This window comes from Leptonychotes weddellii, chromosome 13 (assembly GCF_054177405.1).
Source record: "Leptonychotes weddellii isolate Sample4059 chromosome 13, ASM5417740v2, whole genome shotgun sequence".
NCBI lineage: Eukaryota > Metazoa > Chordata > Mammalia > Carnivora > Phocidae > Leptonychotes > Leptonychotes weddellii.
In genome coordinates this window covers 18,727,407-18,750,347 of record NC_138381.1, presented here as the reverse complement: position 1 = coordinate 18,750,347, position 22,941 = coordinate 18,727,407, and the positions used below count along the sequence as shown (strand labels likewise).

General features: G+C 38.7%; 1 protein-coding gene across 1 annotated transcript in view; it reads left to right on the top strand.

Annotated features, from left to right (window-relative positions):
• The window catches only part of LOC102741469 (uncharacterized), a 75,398-nt gene extending 60,438 nt beyond the window's left edge, over positions 1 to 14,960 (top strand). The window contains exons 2-4 of the mRNA XM_031026872.2: positions 5,008 to 5,128; positions 8,342 to 8,503; positions 11,003 to 14,960. Of these exons, the coding sequence (XP_030882732.2) occupies positions 5,036 to 5,128; positions 8,342 to 8,503; positions 11,003 to 12,928 (2,181 nt within the window). The 5' untranslated portion in view covers positions 5,008 to 5,035 and the 3' untranslated portion in view covers positions 12,929 to 14,960. The remainder of the gene's footprint in view (positions 1 to 5,007; positions 5,129 to 8,341; positions 8,504 to 11,002) is intronic.
• The last annotated feature ends 7,981 nt before the right edge of the window (positions 14,961 to 22,941 follow it).

The window sequence follows — 22,941 nt, the reverse complement described above, 5'->3', positions numbered from 1 at the left end:
CAAAGATCGTGTGACATGCTTCCGTCAAATTCATGAAGAAAGAGAACATGTTTGAAGGGTGGTGAATAAGGGGAGTAGTGGTACAAGCTAAGATTTTAGAGGTAGATAGGCTTTTTTGGCCTCTGTTAAAAATTTGCATTTTTTCCTAAATCCATTAGGAATCCTTTAGAGTACCAAGTGGGGTGTGGCATCATGTGATTGGTGTTTAAGGATCACTCTCAATCCTTGGAGGAGGGTAGACTGGAGTTACTGATGGGGCTACTGTAGTTACCGGAGGAAGAGATTTATGAGAATTGTTAATACAGATAGTAAGTCTTGCCTTCTGCCCAGGCATTTCTAAGCCTTTGATATAATTTGAGTGTAAATCCCAGCATCCTCTCGCTAGTAGGCAGTCTGCTTCAAGTATTAGCACCACTCCTTCCTTGCTGCCAGTAAACAAACGTGCTGCCTTGGTATATCCTGAGACATGTTACCAGAGTCTCTAGTTGTATTTTTCTATCCATAAGAGAATAAGTTTCTAAGTATCTTTCCCTCTCCTGCATCCCCTAATTTTTCTCCGCATCTAATGTGACACAGTGAATATAGTAAGTATTTAACAGTCACTTCTTGGGTGGATGAATGGGAAGCCACAAACTTATCTCAAGGTTCATACAGTATCACTAAATACTTTGGTATTTTACCAGGAAAATGAGGTAATGATACTTAATTCAGGGAGGTATTAGGAGGATTAGATAAGATCAGTGTGGAAGGTACTAGAAGAGGCAGCCCTTCACTAGAGATGTCAATAATATTGACAAGATGTGGCTGAATGAGAAGCCAGCCAGGTGTGGAGTAGTGCCCATGTAGTGTGCCTCAGTGACATTCTTCAACAAGAGATGAAATGTTTGTTTCCTGACCACTCATCTACACCTCACCTGCCCTCCTGCAGCCTTCTCTTAACGGGAAAGAAAAATAACCCCTGAATTTCTTTAAGTTGTTGTTTTCTGCTGGGAGGGACAGGAGAGGTAGCTTCTTGAAGAAATACGCAGATAGTTTTAGTTTGTTCACTTTCCCACTTTGATCATTTTGGGGGGGGGCATAGTAATCGTGTTGGTTTGATTTTGACTTGACACTTAAAAATTTCTTTTAAAATTTCTATGCATTTTAAATGATTATCTTATCAAGTTTAAGTTAATAGGAAATTCAAATCTAAATACTGTACTGAATGAAGTCTTTTTTTTTTTTTTTAAAGATTTTATTTATTTATTTGACACAGAGAGACAGCGAGAGAGGGAACACAAGCAGGGGGCAGTGGGAGAGGGAGAAGCAGGCTTCCAGCCGAGCAGGGAGCCTGATGTGGGGCTCGATCCCAGGACTCTGGGATCATGACCTGAGCCGAAGGCAGATGCCTAACCGACTGAGCCACCCAGGTGCCCCTGAATGAAGTCTTTCAAATATGGTATCTGTTTGGTTATCATTGTGATCACTCAGCACAACATGAGGAACTATAATAATGACCTGACCTAAAAAAAATGATTAAGATGAGAGAGCTGGAGCTGTCATATTTGTTGTCATCACACTGAAAAACTGACGCAGAAATATAAAAGTGTTTTGATTAGTATCAGATCACAGTGACATTTCAGTCATGGAAGTATTTGAAGTAGGTAACTTGATCATTAAATTAATTTTTTTGTAATCTTTAAGACTCCAATGTGGTTCATTTTATAATAGATGACATATTAACAGGCTCTGCATTCTTTTGGCTAAAAAAATTTACCAGTTGTTAAAGGACTGTCAACCACTCTCAATTAATATAGATAAACTTCCAAATCCTTTTAGCTTCATATTCTGCAGATATCAAAGAGCTTTAGTAGGAGATGCTCAGCATACCGATGAGAGTTACCTGTGTTTCTTTGCACATTGAAATCATCCAGGTGCACTCTGCTCTAGCAATCGATCTATGATGTAATAAAAGGATAAAATGTGTTCTTCAGAAACAGAGAAAGTTTGAATTTTATACTGAAAATTTAGGACACAGTAATTTAGTTGTTATTCTTACTTTGGCTCTTGTAAGAGTTCATTAATGATAGGGTAGAACTTTGATACTGTTTTGTCAGAGACTTCATGACATACAATGTGGAACTTTATCTACTCAGTGGTTATGGAACTCCAGCGTGCAGTCTAAATATTAAATATGTGTATCTTCATACCACAATGTGATACTAGCTTTTTTAAAAGCTCAAATAAAATATGTGTTTTATTCAACTGAAATATGTCTTCAATAGAGATATTGATTTTTAAATTCATTGGCTTATCCAGTGGTCATGAGTAGTACCAGTGAATCTTCCTTTTTTTTAAAAAAAAAAAGATTTTATTTATTTGAGAGAGAGAGAGAGCAGGGGGAGGAGGAGAGGGAGAGGGACAAGTGGACTCCATGCTGAGCGTGCAGCCCAACACAGGGCTTGATCTCACGACCCTGAGATCATTACCTGAGCAGAAACCAAGAGTCAGATGCTTAACTGACGGAGCCACCCAGGTGCCCCAGTACTTGTAAATTTTCTAATTCACATGGGTTCCTTATAGCTAAGTGACCACATGTCCTAGTTTGCATGGGATAGTATTGTCTCTGTTAAATTATTAATACTGTTTCCTTTTGCTCTCAAAAGTATTTTGGTTTGGAGTGATAAATTATATGATCATTCTACTTATGTGGTCCCAGAAGCCACTGTTTCATTGGCTTAGTTTCAGCATGGAAGGGTAAAGCACTTTCTCCTACTCCTCCTTAGAACAAAACCTTCCCCTAGATTTTTCACACCTTTTATGTTCTGTAGACCCCAGAGCTGTTTTACTTTGCTTCTGTGGATTCCAATGGAGACTTTTAGCTAAAGAATGCATTTATAAGAGAACTTTAGAAATGATTTTTTTTTAAAGATTTTATTTATTTATTTATTTGAGAGAGAGAGAGAGAGAAACAGCATGAGAGGGGATAGGGTCAGAGGGAGAAGCAGGCTCCCTGCTGAGCCGGGAGCCCGATGTGGGACTCGATCCCAGGACTCTGGGATCATGACCTGAGCCGAAGGCCGTCGCTTAACCAACTGAGCCACCCAGGCGCCCTAGAAATGATTTTTAAGAAGTGTTTTAATACATAATATGTGTTTTACTGTACTCCAGGAGGGCAAGAATTTTGACTCTTTTATTCACCATTGAACACTCAGCACCTTACACAATGCTCGGGTATATAGTAGGGACTCAGTCGCGCTTGTTGAATGAATAAGCGATTTAAAAACTTACCCCTTTTTTAATTTAAGAAAATTGAGGTTTCTTCACACACACAGTTTTCTTCCTAAAGATATGAAGATACCCCATGATCACCCTTGGAATCATTGCTTTGTAAAATATTTCTCAAAGATTGTCTGATAAAGACTACTTGACCTTTGGCCAAAAAATCAGACTCCCAGATTCTGCCCCTAAATGTCTGGGTTAGTAAGTCTCACATGACTCTGGGTTTATAACAGGCATCCCATCTAGGATCATTTCCAACTCTAGGTCTTTGAAATCTTTGTTTTACTTGTTTTCAAAAGGACATTTGCTTGACTTCCTACTAGGCTGTCCATCTTTCTACGAAGTCACTGTTAACAAGCTAGTTATGGAGAGAGTATTAGACTGAAAGGAAGCCATGTTCCACCGCACAACTGGTTTCATCATTTTCCCTGTCTGGACACAAATTTCCACACCTTTAAAATGACAAGGCTGAACTACAAGATCTCTCCGACCTCTTGCAGTTCTGTTATCAGGTAATTCTTACCTTTGACAACTGATAGATAATCTAGCCAGATTAAAAAGTGCTACATGAGACATTTTCAACAACAACAACAACAAAGTACTTTGTTGCTTTGTTTACAAGAAATTCTCTATGGATTGATTACTACTTAAGAGATATTTTTTAGATATTTTAGGTTATTTAAGCACTATTATTTGCAAACAACTTCACCAATTTTATTTGGGATTCCCTGGATACATGTGTTGGGAGCCAACTGATAACTTTTCACTCGAGGTTAAAAATTATTTATCTCAGGGCGCCTGGGTGGCTTAGTTGGTTAAGCATCTGCCTTCGGCTCAGGTTATGATCCCGGGGTCTAGGGATCAAGTCCCGCATCGGGCTCCCTGCTCAGCGGGGAGTCTGCTTCTCCATCTGCCCTTCCTCCCACTCCTGCTCGCTCGCTCTCTCTCTTTCTAATAAATAATTAAAATCTTTAAAAATATTATTTATCTCTTGCCAGTTGTGTTTTAGATCTTGTCAAAGAGACTTCTACAGATAAGAAAAAAGTCCTTTCCTTTTGAGTATAATTTGAAGAAGTTAGAAGAGCCCTGCCTGCCCATGTGTCCTGTTACTGAATTGCAAGCAGAATCAGAAGTCATCTTCTGGCTAACTATGCCAAATAGTTCCCAGAGAAGGGAAGAGAAAGGACCCTGGTGAAAACATTTACAGAGGTTTGTTCATCAGATTAAGTATCTGTATTCAATTAGGGCTTAAGGAAGTATAAACCAAGTTAGATTAATTTTTTTTCCCCAGAAGCAGAGAGAAGAAGATTGGAAAAATGTTTGAGCTGGGGAGGAACCTAAGAAGGTCAAGACTTGAGGAGCAGTGGTTGTTGCCAATAATGGGGGAAAGATGTCCATGTCTTGTTAGTAAAAGAGCAATGGCAGCATTCACTTACTTCAGAATTCTGTCCGGGGCTGTTCATAAAGTCAGAAGGGAAAGTTCTGTGAAAGATGTGATAGGAGAGAGAAGGAAGGGTTGTATGGTTGCAGTTTCTGCTAGGCGGGCTGCTTGGTGGAGTAGTATTGAGAATGTAATCATAGAGGTAGCTTGATTTTCTTGCATCCTTAATTGCTTAATGCCCCACTTCTTCTGTTAAGGTGGATCCCATATAAAGAATAATTATTTATTTAGTCTAATCCACACTGGCACTGATGTCTCATAGTAGATTTAATATTAATTGACTCAATTATTTCTCATGATTGCAGGTATAAAGGGCAATGAACAGGCTGAAAAATGCTTCTGGTAGCTTGTGATACTGGCAGTGCAAGAATGGGCAGAAAACATGGGAAATACGTAGTGAATATCGAACACTCCGAAAGCCAGCTGGTGAGTATTGTGGCATCACTGTGATATTTCTGATGGCTCAGAGTCTTATTTTCAATATTTATACAACCCTAATATTTCTTTATTCCAACACGGTTCTTCCCAAAAAGGAATTCTTTAAAGTTTTACATGGAAGCCAATTTTTAGCTATTCTATTACTACTTAGAAAATTAGAAAACTTGTATTTTTTTCTGCATATCAATATATACATAATTGAGAAATTTAGCTTAGTATTCATTAATCTAAAATATTAGCAATTTGGGGTAACAATTTAATATTCTGTTCAATTAATTCTCTACAGTTATCATAATTCAAGCACAAGCCAATAAATCTGCATTTGATTGCATTTAACAAGTTATGTTTTTTAAAATGTAGTATATAGATTTTGTGTTAACTGCCTCGATTTTTTAGTGTAATGTGTAGATTTGCCATAGTTCAAAGATTTCTACATATCTTTGAATGTCAGAAGGTAATCCTGTGAGTGAAGTCTAGGCCTGGGCAGCAAACTAGCAAATCCTTCAGATTGGCCTCTTTAATTTCTTATGAATTTCTGTTTTTGGTAAAGAATTGTATTCAGATGAAATATTTAGAATTCAGTTATATGCAATATTATTTGACTATTGTTTATGTTTTTAGAAGAAACAATTCAGGGCTGTGCATTTTATGTAACTGTGCATGCCTGATTAGAGACCTTGATATTGGGAACAACAATGGAAATGTGCTGAGTGAGATCAGTACAAATTTGAATGGAAAATTACATTTTGTGAGGAAAAATATTTTTGTCCCTATGCCCTAACAAGGAAATTATAAGGCGGAGAAATTGTTCTCTTGATTCTAGATCAGCACTCCCTTCCCCTGAAGATGTTCTTCATGGACCTTCTAGCCTTGCAACTCTTTCACTGTGTCTTCATAGTGTCAAGATACTCAGATAAAAAGGTCCTATGTTTTTATCTGGAAGCTTGATTATTTCACTTGCACATTTAGATTTATGATCCATTTAAAATTCATTTTTATATATGGCGGGAAGTAGGGTTAAACATTGTTTTTCGATATGGAGATTTTTTTTCTGTACAGATAATTGTAAAGGTCATCCTGTCTCTACTGACTTGATGCTTTTTTGTAAATCAAGAGACTGTATATGTGTAGGTCTGTCTTAGGACTCTAATCTATTCCATTGTTCTTTTTTTTTTTTTAAAGATTTTATTTATTTATTTGACAGAGAGAGAGAGACAGCGAGAGAGGGAACACAAGCAGGGGGAATGGGAGAGGGAGAAGCAGGTTTCCCTCTAAGCAGGGAGCCCTATGTGGGGCTCGATCCCAGGATCCTGGGATCATGACCTGAGCCGAAGGCAGACGCTTAACGACTGAGCCACTCAGGCGCCCCTCCATTGTTCTTATTTATCTGCTCTTGTACCACTACTACACTGTCTTGATTACTCTATCTTTATAGTAAATCTTGAAATTTGGTCGTACTTAAACATTGTTCTTCAAGTTATCTTGGCTATTCAAGATCCTTTTCATTTCTATACAAATTTTTAGAATCAGCTTGTTGATTTCTGTTAAAATACATCTGCAGTTTTGACTGGGAGATCATTGAATCTGCATATTAATTTGTGAACATTTATATCTTAATACCTAAATTCTTCAAATCCATGAACATGGCTTATTTTTTCTTTTATATTGGTCTTCTTTAACTTTTATTAGCAATGATTTGATGTTTTAATGTAGAGATTGAGCAGATTGAGTACTTTTCTTTTCAGATTTATTTCTAGATGCTTTTTGTGTTGTTTTAAATGGCATATTAAGTTCAATTTCAAATGTTTTCTTGCTATTTTATAGAAATCCAATTGATTTTTGTATTCTTATCTTGTATCCAGTGACCTCATTAATTCATTATAATATTTTCTTTGTAGATTCTTTCGGATTTTCTGTAAACTCAGTCATATCATTATTCTTTTTTTCAAATTTTAAAACATTTTGTTTTCTTAACCTAATGCACTGGCTAAGACCTCCAATGTAATATTGAATGGAAGTGATAAAAGTGAACATCTTGCATTTTTCCTCAAATTCAGGGGGAAAGTGTGAAATATTTCACCATTAATTATGACATTAGCTTTCAGTTTCATGGAGCTATTCTTTATCAGATTATGGAAAATCCTTCCATTACTAGTTTGCTGAGAAATTTTATCATAAATGTTTGTGAAATTTTTAGATTTTTATATATTTTTGGATCTAATTTACTACTATTTTGTTTAGAGAATATTTGTACCTATGTTTTTGAGAGACTGACCTTCAAAGGAGTCATGGTCAACTCTTTAGCTTCCTATGCCAGGAAGCCTCAAAATCTGACAAATGTCCTAAGTGGAGAACCAGTCTTGTGTCTGTGGAAGTCTCCTTCTAGAATGATTTTATCTTCTGTTCACTTTGATACTGCTATAGACTTTACTCTGCCTTTCTGTCCCAGGCCCCTAGCCTCTGGAGCTATCTCAGAACATTAAAAAGGCCTTGCATTGGGGCTCCTTTATTTTCAAATATGTCATGTCAGCCTCGCATGAATACCAAAAGTTTTGTTGGCCTCTTTTGGTAATTAGAACCTCAGGCTCATACTCAGAATCCACAAATGCCCCCAGACAAGAAGATGGCCTATGGTGTTAGATCACTTTGGAAAAGTTCTTTCCTCTTTTAAATTTTAGATAATCTAATTTCCATTTTTTTCAAAGCTCTTCCTTTTTGTTTGTTTGTTTATTGCAGTGGGAGAAGTGGCTTTTTGCAATTTACTAAATCCAGAATCTCACTTCACCCCTTTAGATCTTGGTTTTCTCAAAAGAGTTGTTCTTGATAAGCCTTAAGGTCTCTAGAATTTTCATAGTGGGACTTCTAAAAATATTATCTCCCTACACCAACTTGGAATGTAATGATATTTAACAAATGTATTAAATATGACAAGGATGAAAGATAATGTCTGTTCCTGGATTTTAGCATCAATAATTTTATAAAATAATTAAATATAACTTAGGATGACATAACTAGATTTCCATGTTTTAAGAATAAATATAATGAGTGTATTATTTTGTTCTTTAATCAGGTTTCCAATGATCTTATTTGGTCAAGTATGTCATAATATTTAACAGTCTGATTTATATTTGTCAGAATATATCACTTTAGGCATCAAATATAATAACTTCTTTTTTTCCCTCCATTCTTTTCTATGCACAGTCATTGAACCAAAGAAACCATGAAGTTCACAGTTCATCATGTCAGTTTCCAACATCAACTGATGTAACTGGTGATGTTGGTACTGATCTAACTGGGGTCTGTACCAACACGGGGACCCTTGGACACTCAGAATTTCCAAACAGAGAATTCCAACATTGTCAGGTAATGTTTGGGGCAACACTGTTTCTCCAGGTTATGATGTAATCTACATGGAAATGCTCTTGATCTAATATTTTGGAGGGAAAGCATCCAATCAGTTAACATTACCATTATTCTTTTGAAAATCTATAACATCCTTTGAACATGTCAAGTCACTGAGAAGGAATGCAGAAGAGATTGATTTATGGGGGTCTTCATTTATTATCTTTGGGCTCTCTTATTTGGTGCCCTGAATTCCCTCAGCCTTGGTACCCAGTGCCTTTGCACTGCTCCTGATTTCCTGTGAGCATCGCTCACAACACCTAAACTGGGGTTTATTGTCTGAAACAGAGTCCCATTTTTTTTTTTTAAGATTTTATTTATTTATTTGAGCCAGAGAGAATGAGAGAGAGAGAGAGAGCACATGAGGGGGGGGAGGGTCAGAGGGAGAAGCAGGCTCCCTGCCGAGCAGGGAGCCCGATGCGGGACTCGATCCTGGGACTCCAGGATCATGACCTGAGCCGAAGGCAGTCGCTTAACCAACTGAGCCACCCAGGCACCCCAGAGTCCCATATTTTGGGACATTTAAGAGCTACTCTGCATGCTTCAAAGACTTTTCTAACCCTAACCCTAACTCTGTGTTTCCTTTAGTGATCTGTCTTCAGTCATAAGAAAGGGGATAATAATGAGCTAACTAGTGAAACCAAATGTTTCTTTGAATACTTAGTAAGTGCTAGGAAAATGTTACGCATACAGTTTTATTATTTACTATTTACATCAACCCTGTGAAATAGGTGATGTCATCCATGTGAGGGCATCGAGGCTTTGCATGATAATGCAAATTTCCAAATGCCACTGTCTATCGGGTGAAAGGTGGACTTAAATTTAAACCTGAATCTGTTAGACTCCAGTGCCTATGCTCTTAATTACTACAGTGTACTGCCTTCTGCAAAAATCTAATTATAGAGGAATTTCTTTTTTTTAAAGATTTTTTATTTATTTATTTGAGAGAGAGAATGAGATAGAGAGAGAGAGCATGAGAGGGGGGAGGATCAGAGGGAGAAGCAGACTCTCCGCCGAGCAGGGAGCCCGATGCGGGACTCGATCCTGGGACTCCAGGATCATGACCTGAGCCGAAGGCAGTCGCTCAACCAACTGAGCCACCCAGGCGCCCTAGAGGAATTTCTTATTCTAATTTTCTCAACAACGGGGCACCTGGGTGGCTCAGTCATTAAGCATCTGCCTTCAGCTCAGGTCGTGATCCCAGGGTCCTGGGATCGAGCCCCACATCGGGCTCCCTGGTAGGCGGGAAGCCTGCTTCTCCCTTTCCCTCTCCCCCTGCTTGTGTTCCCTCTCTCACTGTGTCTCTCTCTGTCAAATAAATAAATAAAATCTTTAAAAAAAAAATAAAAAAATGAAAGTACATTTAATTTTCTCAACAACACATTCAGGTAGATATTATTACCCCCAATTTTGATATAAGTCAAGCTGATATTTAGACAAATTAAGAAACTTGCTCAGAATATTAAAGGTATGGGATTTAGATTCAAGACTCTCTGATCTTGGGCGCCTGGGTGGCTCAGTTGGTTAAGCAACTGCCTTCAGCTCAGGTCATGATCCCAGAGTCCTGGGATCGAGTCCCACATCGGGCTCCCGGCTCAGCGGTGAGCCTGCTCTTCCCTCTGACCCTCTCCCCTCTCATGCTGTTTCTCATTCTCTCTCTCAAATAAACAAATAAATAAATAAAATCTTAAAAAAAAAAAGGCTCTCTGATCTCAAGTCTTACATGTTTTAACACTATGCAGTATTTCCTCTACAATAACAAATTATGTATGCATAGTACTTGAGAATTTACAAAAGTAAATTTACTGACATTAATTCCTTATTCTAATTTTATTATATGAATTTTTATAGATGAAAGAGTAGGATCACAGAAACATCTTACCAAATAAAAATAGCTGGTGGTAGCAGAAAATGGATTTTATAAATGTTTTCAGACTCTGAATTTCATGCTGCCAAATACTAACCTGTATGAAAAGTTAGCCAGAAAATTTGATAAGGCATTAATTAATGCTGTTAAAGTAGAAGGATCCAAAGCAGACAAATTTATGAAAGGCCCAAAGGGGAAGAAAATTTAATCAGATCTTTGGAGTCCCTCATATCAGTCTGCCACAGTCATCCACACATGTATAGATAGTTCTTTTGACAGTGGGAAGAATAAGGAGTTTCCAAGAAGACACTTATGATTTTTCTTAGTTTGAAATGCAGATATATGAAAAGAAAGCATGAAAGTCAGTGGAAGTTTCTTTGTTCCTATATTAAATACAGTATAAGGACAAAGTCTTTCCTAAATAAAAACTTAAATTTAAGTCAATATTTCTTACTGATACTATTAAGATAGTTTCTTACGTTTATACATCCTTTAAATGAAGTGATCTATATATAAAAAGAATTACTGAAGGCATTAGTTTTGCTTGAGACATTTGGTTTCATTTGCAGTAATCTTATTTAAATCCTTTCCAGGTGACACGAAATTTCTTCAGTGACTGGTCTCTTTGGAGAATCTTCCTGGCTTGTCTCTTAGCCTGTGCACTAACAACAACCATCGGAGTACTCATAGAGTGTCTGGTGTATAATAGGAAAAATAATAATGCCTCCATTACTATTCAGCTCCCTCAAAACCACGGGACAACTTCATCTACTAGTTCTGAAACGACAGTACCTATTACTGTAACACATTCTACCGCAACATCTGATTCCACTACCATCACTACAACCACTGCTAGCACTTCAACAGAACCAACTAGTACAAAAACTACTGCTTCTGCTGACACTATAATAGCAGCAGCCACCACTACAACTTCTACCACTTCTACTGAACATAAAACAATAGCAGGAACAAACACTTCGACTAAACCAAATACCACAATGACTCCCAGCAATACCACTGAGGTGAAAACCACAATAGCCACTACTGTTGCTTCTGCTGAACCTACAACCACAGCAACAGTCACCAATTCACTTGAACTCCCTACCACAAAGATTGCCAGCACAACCACTGAGGCTACAACCACCATGGGCACCACTGCTCCCTCTACAGAACCTACAACCACCACAGCCACCAATACTCTCTCAATCGAACCTACAACCACCACAGCAGTCACCACATCATCAGTACCAACTCTCACAACAATTGCTGGCACTACTGCTGAGTCTACAACCACCACAGATACCACTATAACTTCTGTGGAACTTATAACCACTGTGGCCACCACTGTAACTTCTACTGAACCTAAGACTACCATGGTCACTACTACAACTTCTATGGAACCTACAACCACAGTGGCCACCATTACAACCTCTACCGAACCTACAACCACCATGGCCATGACTACAACTTCTAGCAAACCCGCAACCACAATGGCCACCACTCTTGTCTCTACTGAACCTATAGCTACCACAGCAGCTGCCTCAGCATCTGAACTGACCACCACAGTAACTGCCAGCACTACCAATGAGGCTACAAGCACCACAGACACCACTATAACTTCTGTTGAACCTACAACCACCATGGCCACCACTTCTGTTTCTACCAAACTTACCACCACAACAGCAGCCACCACAGCGTCTGAACCGACCACCACAATAACTGCTAGCACTACCCCTGAGTCTACAACCACCACAGATACCACTAAAACTTCTATGGAACTTAAAACCACTGCGGCCACCACTGTAACTTCTACTGAACCTAAAACCACCATGGTCACTACTACAGCTTCTACAGAACCTACCACCACAGTGGCCACCATTACAACCTCTACCGAACCTACAACCACCACAACCACCACTATTGTTTCTACTGAACCTATAACCACCACAGCCACCACCACAACATCAGAACCCACTACCACAATAATTGCCAGCACTACCAATGAGGCTACAACCACTACAGATACAACTACAACTTCTACTGAACCTACAACCCCCACAGCCACCACTATAACTTCTACTGAAGGTACAACCACCATGGCCACCGCTACAACTTCTACCAAACCTGCAACCACCAGGGCCACCACTATCACTTCTACCAAATCTATAGCCACCTTGGCCACCACTCCAACCTCCATTGAACCTACAACCACCATGGCCACCACTTCATCTGAACCTACAACAACCACTACAGCCACCACTTCATCAGAACTGACTACCATAATAACTTCCAGCACTACCACTGAGGCTATAACCACTAAAGCCACTACTACAACTTCTGCTGAACCTACAACCACCACAGCCACCACTATTTTCTCTACCGAATTTGCCACCACAACAGCATCTGAACCAACCACCACAATAACTGCCAGCACTACCACTGAGGCTACAACTACTGCAGACACCAGCATAACTTCCACCAACCAAAAACCACCACAGCCACCACAGCCACCACTATAACTTCTACTGAACTTACACCCAGCAGGGTCACCAGTATCATTTCTACTGAACCTACAACCAGCACTTCAGTCACCACGTCATCTGAACCTACTGCCACAACCACTGCCAGCACTACCGCTGACACTACAACCGTCATGACCACCACTTACAACTTCTACTGAACCTATAACCACCATGGCCACCAGTACAACTTCCACCAAACCTACAACCAGCAGGGCCACCACTACCACTTCTTTGGAACCTACAGCCACCACAGCCACCAGGGTAACTTCTACTGAACCAACCACCACCACAGACACAAACATTGTCTCTACCAAACCTAGAACTCCCATAGCAGCCACCACAGCATCTGAACAGACCCCCAGAACTACTGCTAGTGCTACCGCTGACTGAGGCTACAGCCACCATGGCCACCATGACAACCTCTCCTGAACCTACAACTACCATGGCCACCACTAGTGCTTCTATGAGACCTATAACCACCACAGAGCCACCACTTCATCTTAACTGACTAACACAACAACTGCCAGCACTACCACTGAGGCTACAGCCACCACAGCCACCACTACTACTTCTCCTGAACCTAGAACCACCATAGCAGCCACCATTTCATCTTAACCAACTACTGTGACTACTGTGACACTTGCCAGTATGACCACTGATGCTACAATTACAACAGGTTCTAATGAACCTACAACCACTACAGTCACCATTACAATTTATACCAGTCTCCTGAACCCACAACCACAGGAATTGCCCCCACTTCAACTGAACTGCAACTACAATGATGAGGAGTACTTCCACGGAGGCTGCGAGCACAACAGCCAGTACTGCTTCCCCTGAACAAGTTCTTTTTTATTGAAATATACACAACTAATGAATCATTGAACAAACTAATGATGTACTGTATGGTGGCTAACTTAACATAATAAAAAAGTGAAATATGTTGACAGATAACATTGTATCAATTTAATAATCACCATCAGTTCATGTTCTAGATCTCTAGACACTATGCTCTGCTCCTCAACTGAATTTACATTATTTGTCATAGCTACCTCCACTTCAGTGACTAAATCTAGTCTGTCTTCTGACTCAACTAAAATACTATCTTCAACCTCCACTGCCACCACCCCAAGTATAAATGGCATAAATACACATGCTACCAACTCAGCTGACTTCCCAATCACAACACCATAATGACTTTAGCTGAATGTATAATTCCAAAATCGACATTACCTGTTAATGGAAAGCGCAACCACAAATTTTAAGTCATCTACTCTCATGATACAGTTAGCAGGCCCCCCACCCCTTCAAATAAGTCCTTAGCCACAATAATAGCATTACATTCATAAAACATGCCAGCACCACATCTTCTACTGAAATTTCATGATAGAGAGCCCTGCATCAGTCAGTCCTACAGTTCAATACCATCCCTGTGCACCATCATTTCTGCAGTTCCATTTCTACTCTATGTACTAATACAACCGACAGAACTTCATCAAACCCTTCAGTGTCCTATCACCTGAATCTATAAGCACTATAATTTCTTTGGACATGTTATTCAAAGTCATCCATTACTTATTCATCTGAACCAGTTCTGCCTGTGTTGGTAGTAAATCCAGTAAGTCACACCATCACTCCCACTTGACAAAAATGACAAATTCATAATGACCTCTTCTATGCAACTGTAGTTAGGTGCCTGCAAATTAAATCCTAACATCCACTATCATCACCCCACCCCAGAACCTATATCTGTTATTAGTAATTAAGTGATTTCATGGCCAATGATTGCCAACATATAACAACTACCAAAATAACCACTTTTAAAACAAGACTTACTTAATGACTGGTTCAACTATCATAATGATAATGAATTTTACCCCTAAAACAACACTTAGATTTAATATTACCATTTATTAGACCTGACCATTTAATGTAGAGAGTCTCTCTTTTATTGAGTTCTTAGTACAATTTTCATGCAAATTTATGCTGGAAACCTGTTATGGTTAAATAAAAAGTTACTAAGTGTGAATGCAGTCTTTTATTATTCCAAACTTCTAGTCTTCAATACACAAATTCCATATGTAATAGAGAAAGACATCTAAATGGCAAAGGTATATTAAATACATTTGTGTATTACCACATTTTCTTTTTAGAGTGCATAAAATTATTTTCATTTCATTTTCTCTTTAAATCATTTTGATATTTAAGTATTTATAAATGTGTTATCACTGTTTCCAATTAAAAATTTGTTTTCTACTCTCTTTTGAAGTAATCTTATGAAGGCACCCAATTAACTACTTTGAGTAAACATTTACTTGTGTCTGCTATCTGCTGAAATGCTGGAGAACAGTCATAAAAAGAAAATAGCAATGCAGATAGTAATAAACTTACAAATTTGGATTCTGTTATTTAGAATTCTTGGTAATTGATAGGCTTAAATCAATGTTGATGGTACTTGCGGAGGAGAAAATCACTAAAACTTGGCACAACCCATGAGACCTCAAGTTTAGCCCCTGCTTATCCTCCAAGCTTCATTGTGTGCTCATTTATGTAACACTGCTATGTCCTAGCCATGCTGTTTTTTAAACTAGTAAATGTTTCAAATATACAAAGGGATATAAAGAATTTTACATTGAACATCCATATGCCCATTACACATTCTAAGAGAGGAAATCATATGCCCTTTGGCTCCAGATCACGGGTGCAGGTGTTAAAGACCTATTTAGGAAGTTGCAGTGACATATTGCAACAAGAGATGGTGCTGTGGTGCTTTTTTAAAAAACCTTTTACGCATTAAAAATTATCAGAGAGTTAACTTTTGCCTTTTAAGAAGTAGATTTCAAAAAAAAACCTGAACAATGAGGGACACGGTGAGTTGTCAAAATAATTAAGTCTTATTTAGGAGAAGAATTTGATGTATTTCATTTATCTCTTTAGAGAGCAGAACCAGGGTAAGCAGGTTGAAGTTACTGAGAGGAAGACTTTGACTCAACACAGAGAAGAATGAGGTGGCAGGAGAGTCAACCCAGAGAGGAGTATTGAACCCTGGAAAACGGATGAATTCCCGATTGCTGCAAGTGGCACACAGAGGCTGGAGTAAGATTTCACTTTCATTCATTGGAGTTCGACCTAAATGTCTAGGGTCCTTTTAACTCAAACATGATTACATGCATTTATTCACAATGAAACATAACTATTATTTCAACAAACTTTTACATTTATAGTCAAAAGTCAAATGTTACATGTGTGACAATCTGTGATAAGACTAGAATGTGAACTCTAATAGGACAAGTGCTTGTCTGTTACATTTATCACTGTATAAATCCCCATTGCCCAGAGAAATGTCTAGTAGTAGTACATTCTCAATAAAACCCCCAATATTCTACCAATAAAAACACATCTGATGTTTTTAAGTAGACTTAGAATGGAATCTAGTATAATGTGGATTAGAGAAAAATCACTGATATGGATCAGACAGTTGCTTGTTTTTTTTTTTTAAGATTTTATTTATTTATTTGAGATAGGGTGAGAGCGAGAGAGAGTGAGAGAGCACGAGTGGGGGGGGGAGGGGCAGAGGGAGAGGGAGAAGCAGGCTCTCCACCCAGCAGGGAGCCCAACGCTAGCTCCATCCCAGAACCCTGCAATCATGACATGAGCTGAAGGCGGATGCTTAACTGACTGAGCCACTCAGGCGCCCCCAGTTGCTTGTTTCTATTTTGAGTAGTACTAATAATATTGTTGGTCCAAGATGTTACATAACCCTTCATTAATTTTAATTTGTTGAGATGACATCTGTCATAGATATTGGGAATTGAATTAAAAAAAGAACCACCCTTATCTTTTATTATAATCACATAAGAGAATCTGTAAAACTTTCCTTTTTTTAAACTTCTACATGTAATGGTTTTATGCAAAGCAGTGATAGACTAAATACTAATTATGAAAGAGTTTTTGAAAATTTCTTTGCACCTTTGGTATATTTTCATAATGATTTTTTCATACATTTAAAGTAGTTGAATAAGGCAATTCAACTAACTGCACTATATTTTTAAACTTCTTGTCTAGTTTGTTAGTTATAATTATTAAATATAATATTACTGACTACGCTGTATTTTTAAACCTCTTGTCTGGTTTGTTAGTTACTGTGTCAATCAAATAATAAATATGGATTAAAATTATCCTTTTCCCTAAAAATTGCCAAAAATCAGAGAATGTGGGGTGCCTGGGTGGCTCAGTTGTTAAGCGTCTGCCTTCGGCTCGGGTCATGATCTCAGGGTCCTGGGATCGAGCCCCGCATTGGGCTCCCTGCTCTGCAGGAAGCCTGCTTCTCCCTCTCCCACTCCCCCTGCTTGTGTTCCCTCTCTCACTGTCTCTGTCAAATAAATAAATAAAATCTTTAAAAAAAAAAAGTCAGAGAATGGACTGGACTCAGCCAGTTAGTAGACCAAAGGTGTTTTAATTGACCTCAGGCCATAGTGATATTTAAGTTGAGTCTTTATGGTGGGTGAAAATAAAGCTATATGACATAGCATTAATAGGTGAATTTGAAAGAAACCACCAAGTTCTTTTGGCTAAAGAATGGCCAAATAAAAGCACTTTCACTACTTGATTAACTGACAAAGGTTTCCAAATTCTCGTGGCTGAGAATCCACCAGAGGTTGAGGAGTCTTCACAGGGCATATCCTTCACTATGAAATACACCCAGGGATAAAGCGTATGACTATGAACATGATTTGAAACACAGCTGCAAGAGTCATCATTTTTACAACCTGAGATGCAAAAGCACCCCTGGGTGTTGGGCAGAGTGACGATCCTGGATTTACCCATACACACCCGGCAGCTTATACTAAACCAAGTGTGTTCTACTCTGTCTTCTTGAGTAAGGTAGTAATACCTGCATAAGAAGTGTTCTTTGACAAAGTAGAGATCATATGAATTTCATGATAATGTATGTTTTCAGTATTTGGAAATGACGTCTCACAACTCTTTAATTAATTAGGCATTCTGAAAGTAGAACATTCCAGTTATTACCCAAGTATCAGAAATTACTTAACTCCTCTATGGGCTATCAAAATAAGTTGTAGGGGCGCCTGGGTGGCTCAGTCGTTAAGTGTCTGCCTTCGGCTCAGGTCATGATCCCAGGGTCCTGGGATTGAGCCCCGCATCAGGCTCCCTGCTCGGTGGGAGGCCTGCTTCTCCCTCTTCCACTCCCTCTGCTTGTGTTCCCTCTCTCGCTGTGTCTCTCTGTCAAATAAATAAATAAATAAATAAATCTTTAAAAAAAAATAGGTTGTAGATGCAAATGAATGCTTGTGAAATTTTATCTGCTCTGTGGTTATGGTGTTCCAGGGCCAAAGTGAGGTAGTGTCTCCATATCATCATCAGATAGAATATTACTAAGGAGGGCGCCTGGGTGGCTCAGTTGGTTAAGCGACTGCCTTCGGCTCAGGTCATGATCCTGGAGTCCCGGGATCAAGTCCCACATCAGGCTCCCTGCTCCGCAGGGAGCCTGCTTCTCCCTCTGACCCTCCCCCCTCTCAGGTGCTCTCTGTCTCTCTCATTCTCTCTGTCTCAGATAAATAAATAAAATCTTTAAAAAAAAAAAAAAGAATATTACTAAGGATATAATTCAGCTGTGACAGAAATCTAGGGTGCTACAGTAGGTCTCCATTATTAAGGCTTTACGGGTCTAAGGTTTGTTTCAGCTGGCTGCTCTCCTGGTCATAGAATATCATCCTAATCTCTGTGTTGTAGGATGGCTCACTCACTGATCTGCATTCCAACAAAAGGGAAGAGCAAAGGGGGGAAAAGGGGCATACCCCTTGCTCTTAAGGACATGACCCAGAAGTTGCACACCTCTCTTCTGCTTTTGTGCCTCGGGCCAGAATTTAGTCATAAGGTCACACCTTGCTACATGGGTAGTTGGGTAATGTAGCCTTTGTTGTTGGTAGGCATGTGCCCAGCTAAAAATGTTGAGGTTTGCTTAGTAGGAAAGTGAAAGAATGGTAATTAGGGATAACTAGCAGTGTATCAAACATGTAGCCAGTCTGGAAAAAAAGCTTAATTTGTAGTCATTTCCAGTGCAATATCATTTGTTTGCTGACATTATCATCAAAGTTCAATGCTATTTTTTTTTTAAAGATTTTATTTTATTTATTTGAGAGAGAGAGAGCACAAGAGGGGGTAGGGTCAGAGGGAGAAGCAGACTCCCCGCTGAGCAGGGAGCCCGATGCGGGACTCAATCCCAGGACTCCGGGATCATGACCTGAGCCGAAGGCATTCGCTTAACCAACTGAGCCACCCAGGCGCCCCAAAGTTCAATGCTATTGAAACATTTCATTCACATGGATTTTTATAGCCTATAGGCCCAAGAGCCATTTTTTGGCAGGCATCATGTTTTACTGCTCTTTGGGACAAATCACTTTCCCACTTCTCTCCTCTTCCATAATGTTTTCATTGTTAGTATATTTTAGAAGCTGAAATTAAATGATACTGTTTTAGTTGATTCAAGTTAGAATTTTTAAACTAAAAATGGTGAATACATTTATGAGAAGCCTTTTGAAAGGATAAAACCACACACACACACACATGCACCCCTCTCTGGTATGGCTTCAAGAGAGCTGAGAAATTGTTCCCTTAGCATGTAGCATAATGCCTGGCATATGTTCAATGAATAAATAGAGATTAGCCACATAGTTTGAAGATTTAGGGTCATTTTTCACACAAGGAACAATATTTCTTCCTAAAAGTTTCAGGGAATTCTCTTTAAAACATTTTCTAAACTAGTGGTTCTCAGAGTTTGGTACATATAGGAGTCATCCAAGCAGAGTACAGCACCCCTCAGATTTAGTCAGTCTGTTGTGAGGCCCAGGGATAAGCATTCTAGGATATCTTCCTATTCCTTTCCAACTCTGGGACTTGATTTACTTGCTTCTCTTTGTTTTCTGAAGGAGCTCTAATGGGCTCTTTAATGGACTGTCTGCCCTTCATCCAGAGCTGGGACGAATGGGTGGCTCCTAGCGTGAAAGACAGCAGGGAGGGTCTGACCACGATTATTAAGTTGGTTGTGTCACTTCTCTTGGGGCCTTGATTTCTTCAGTTGTAAATGGCAGGGTTAGAATAGAGGTCTCCTACATGTCTGAGCTCTATCACTGGAAGATTGAGCTATATTAAATTAGATCTCTATCTACTCAGTTAGTGCTAATGATACATCTATTATAAAAGAAAATTACTTTTGAATTAGTTTTTGATTACTCACTGTTTAAGAGTCATTTTAAAAAACTTATGTTATTCATATACAATTTATTTTTTTAAATTTTAATTCCAGTATAGTTCACATACAGTGTTCTATTAGTTTCAGGTGTACAATATAGTGGTTCAACAATTCCATACATTACTCAGTGCTCATCAAGATGAGGGCATTCTTAAACCCCTCCACCTACCTCACCCTTTCCCCCTTCATATACCATTCTTCACCAAGAACTTCCTGTGCTACTGTTGTGAAATCTCCCTGAGTACTTATGTTGGATGCTGACTGTTAACTTTTAAATTGACAATTACTTCTGAACTCCAGCCTATTGCCACTTAGATTTTGCTGAGTAACAAGAACATTCCTACCTATGTAAAGCAGAGACAGCCTCAGAAGTTAAGTATGAGGATGGTGGAAGCCCCCTGCTTAATCAAGTTCCCTTTAGCTAAATTTCTTAGTGCCCTTCTGAAAGATGGAAGACCTTGATGAATATATTAACAGTTATTAGTATATCAAATTCACCAGCTTTCAGGGGCCCTGAGGAAGTGAACTCAGGATAGGCACTTTTTTTTTTGAAGCCAAGGGTAAGGTTTAGAGCAAGGGAGGAAAGCCTGAAAATGTCAAAGCCTAATGAGCAGAGAGCTATGCATCCCTAGAGAGGATGCCAACAGTGGGAGGGAAGATGGCCATGCTTCAGTGGAAAGAAAGCACTGGTAAAGGTCACCTGCTCCAGAATTTTATCGTGGAGATGACCCCAAGGTCAGAAGGAAGGATAAATGAGGAATGTTGCTAAAAGGTAGAAGAATGTAATATGACCTACAATTTGAGAATTTTACTGTGTGAAGGCCCAGGAGGAAAGTCACAATAGCTCCAGAGGCAAGATTGGTTTTCTTGTTTGTTTGTTTTTTTTAATTTTTAAAAAGTTTATTTGAAAGAGAGCATGAGAGTTGGGGGAGGGTCTAAAGGGAGAGAGAGGAAGAGAGAATCCCAAGTAGACTTCGTGCCGAGCTCAACATGGGTCTTGATCTCATGACCCCAAGATCATGACTTGAGCCAAAATCAAGAGTTGGACACTCAACTGACTGAGCCACACAGGCACACCAGCTTTCTTGTTTTATTTATTTATTTATTTATTTATTTATTTATTTATTTATTTGAGAGGGAGCAAAAGCGAGAGAGATCACAGAGAGAGAGGGAGAAGCAGACTCGTCACTAAGTGGAGAGCCCGCTGCTCGGGGCTCGATCCCAGGACCCTGAAATCATGACCTGAGCCAAAAGCAGACTCTAAACGGACTGAGCCACCCAGGTGCCCCCTTGTTTTTTTTTGTATTAATTACACCTTACTTTTTCTTCTTAAGTGGATCCCATATTGGGGAATGATGGCTTATTACTTAATTAGTTCATCCTAGTTGCATCATAGTTGATAACATAGTAATATCAATCAACTCAATTATCTCTTAAGATTTCAGGTATAAAAGGCAATGATCAAATTGGAAATTGTTCCTGGAGTTAAGCATGTGGTAGTCAATGTTCAAGAATAGAGAAAGAACATGGAAAATATATAGTGAATATTGAATCCCTGCAGAAAACAGCCAGTGAGTATTTATTTTTCCATTTTGATAGCTTGTTTATATGAGTCTTATATTCAGTCTTTATAGGAAATTCTATTAACTTTTGTAACCTCAAAAAAAGGAATGAATACCTCTGGTTATTAAGGAAAACTCAATTTGTTAACTTTTCAACTACTCATTGTCATCACAAATCTTGTATTTCTATTCATGTGGTGTGCCCCTACATACTATAGTGTATAGTTTTTAATAGCTTAAAAACTATTTCAAATATTTATTAATCTACAACAGGTGCAAATTTCTGTCAACATAATCTAATCAAAATTTTAAATAATGTTATAATCATAGTTCAGAATAATTAGTGTTTGTCTTAATTGCTTCAATTTGATTTAATTATTTTTGAAAGTTTGATGTCCAGGTTTTAGTGTATAATGTGTAAGGTTTTCTGTGGGTTTTTTTTGCACAAATTTTAGACCTGTCAGAACTCAAATATTTCCAAAATCCTTGAAAATCAGGAGCTCATCCCAGATATAGCCCCTAGATTTAAGAAAGATCCTCTCTAAAAAATTCTGTTATATTTATATGCAGTTTGTTTAGATAATTGTTTTTATACCAGTGTTAACCCTTTGTAAGGTAATATTTACAATAGCATTTTTTTTTTTTTTTGGTAAATAGGCAAATCTAATAAAATTGCCCTTGATGTTTATTTTTTTTTTTAAAGATTTTATGTATTTATTTGAGAGAGAGAGAATGAGAGAGAGAGGGGAGAGGGTCAGAGGGAGAAGCAGACTCCCTGCCGAGCAGTGAGCCCAATGCGGGACTCCATCCAGGGACTCCAGGATCCTGACCTGAGCCGAAGGCAGTCGCTTAACCGACTGAGCCACCCAGGCGCCCTGCCCTTGATGTTTAAAAATTGTAAAACTATATGGAATATACAAATGCAGTTTGAAATAAACAGTCCAAAGGAAAAGAAATGTGGAGTGACATAATTCTGTACTGAAGAGAGGGATCAAATAAGAAAGTCATGTTGCTCAATAAATATTTATTGAATGAATGATTTTTAAGGAAGATATTTTTGCCTCAAAAGCAAGAGCTATTTTCCTCTTGGTCCTAAGTAATGAGACCCCCATCCCTTGCACACAAAGTTATCTCTAAATTCCTTGTGACTTTTTAGTTCTCTATGATGCCAAAAT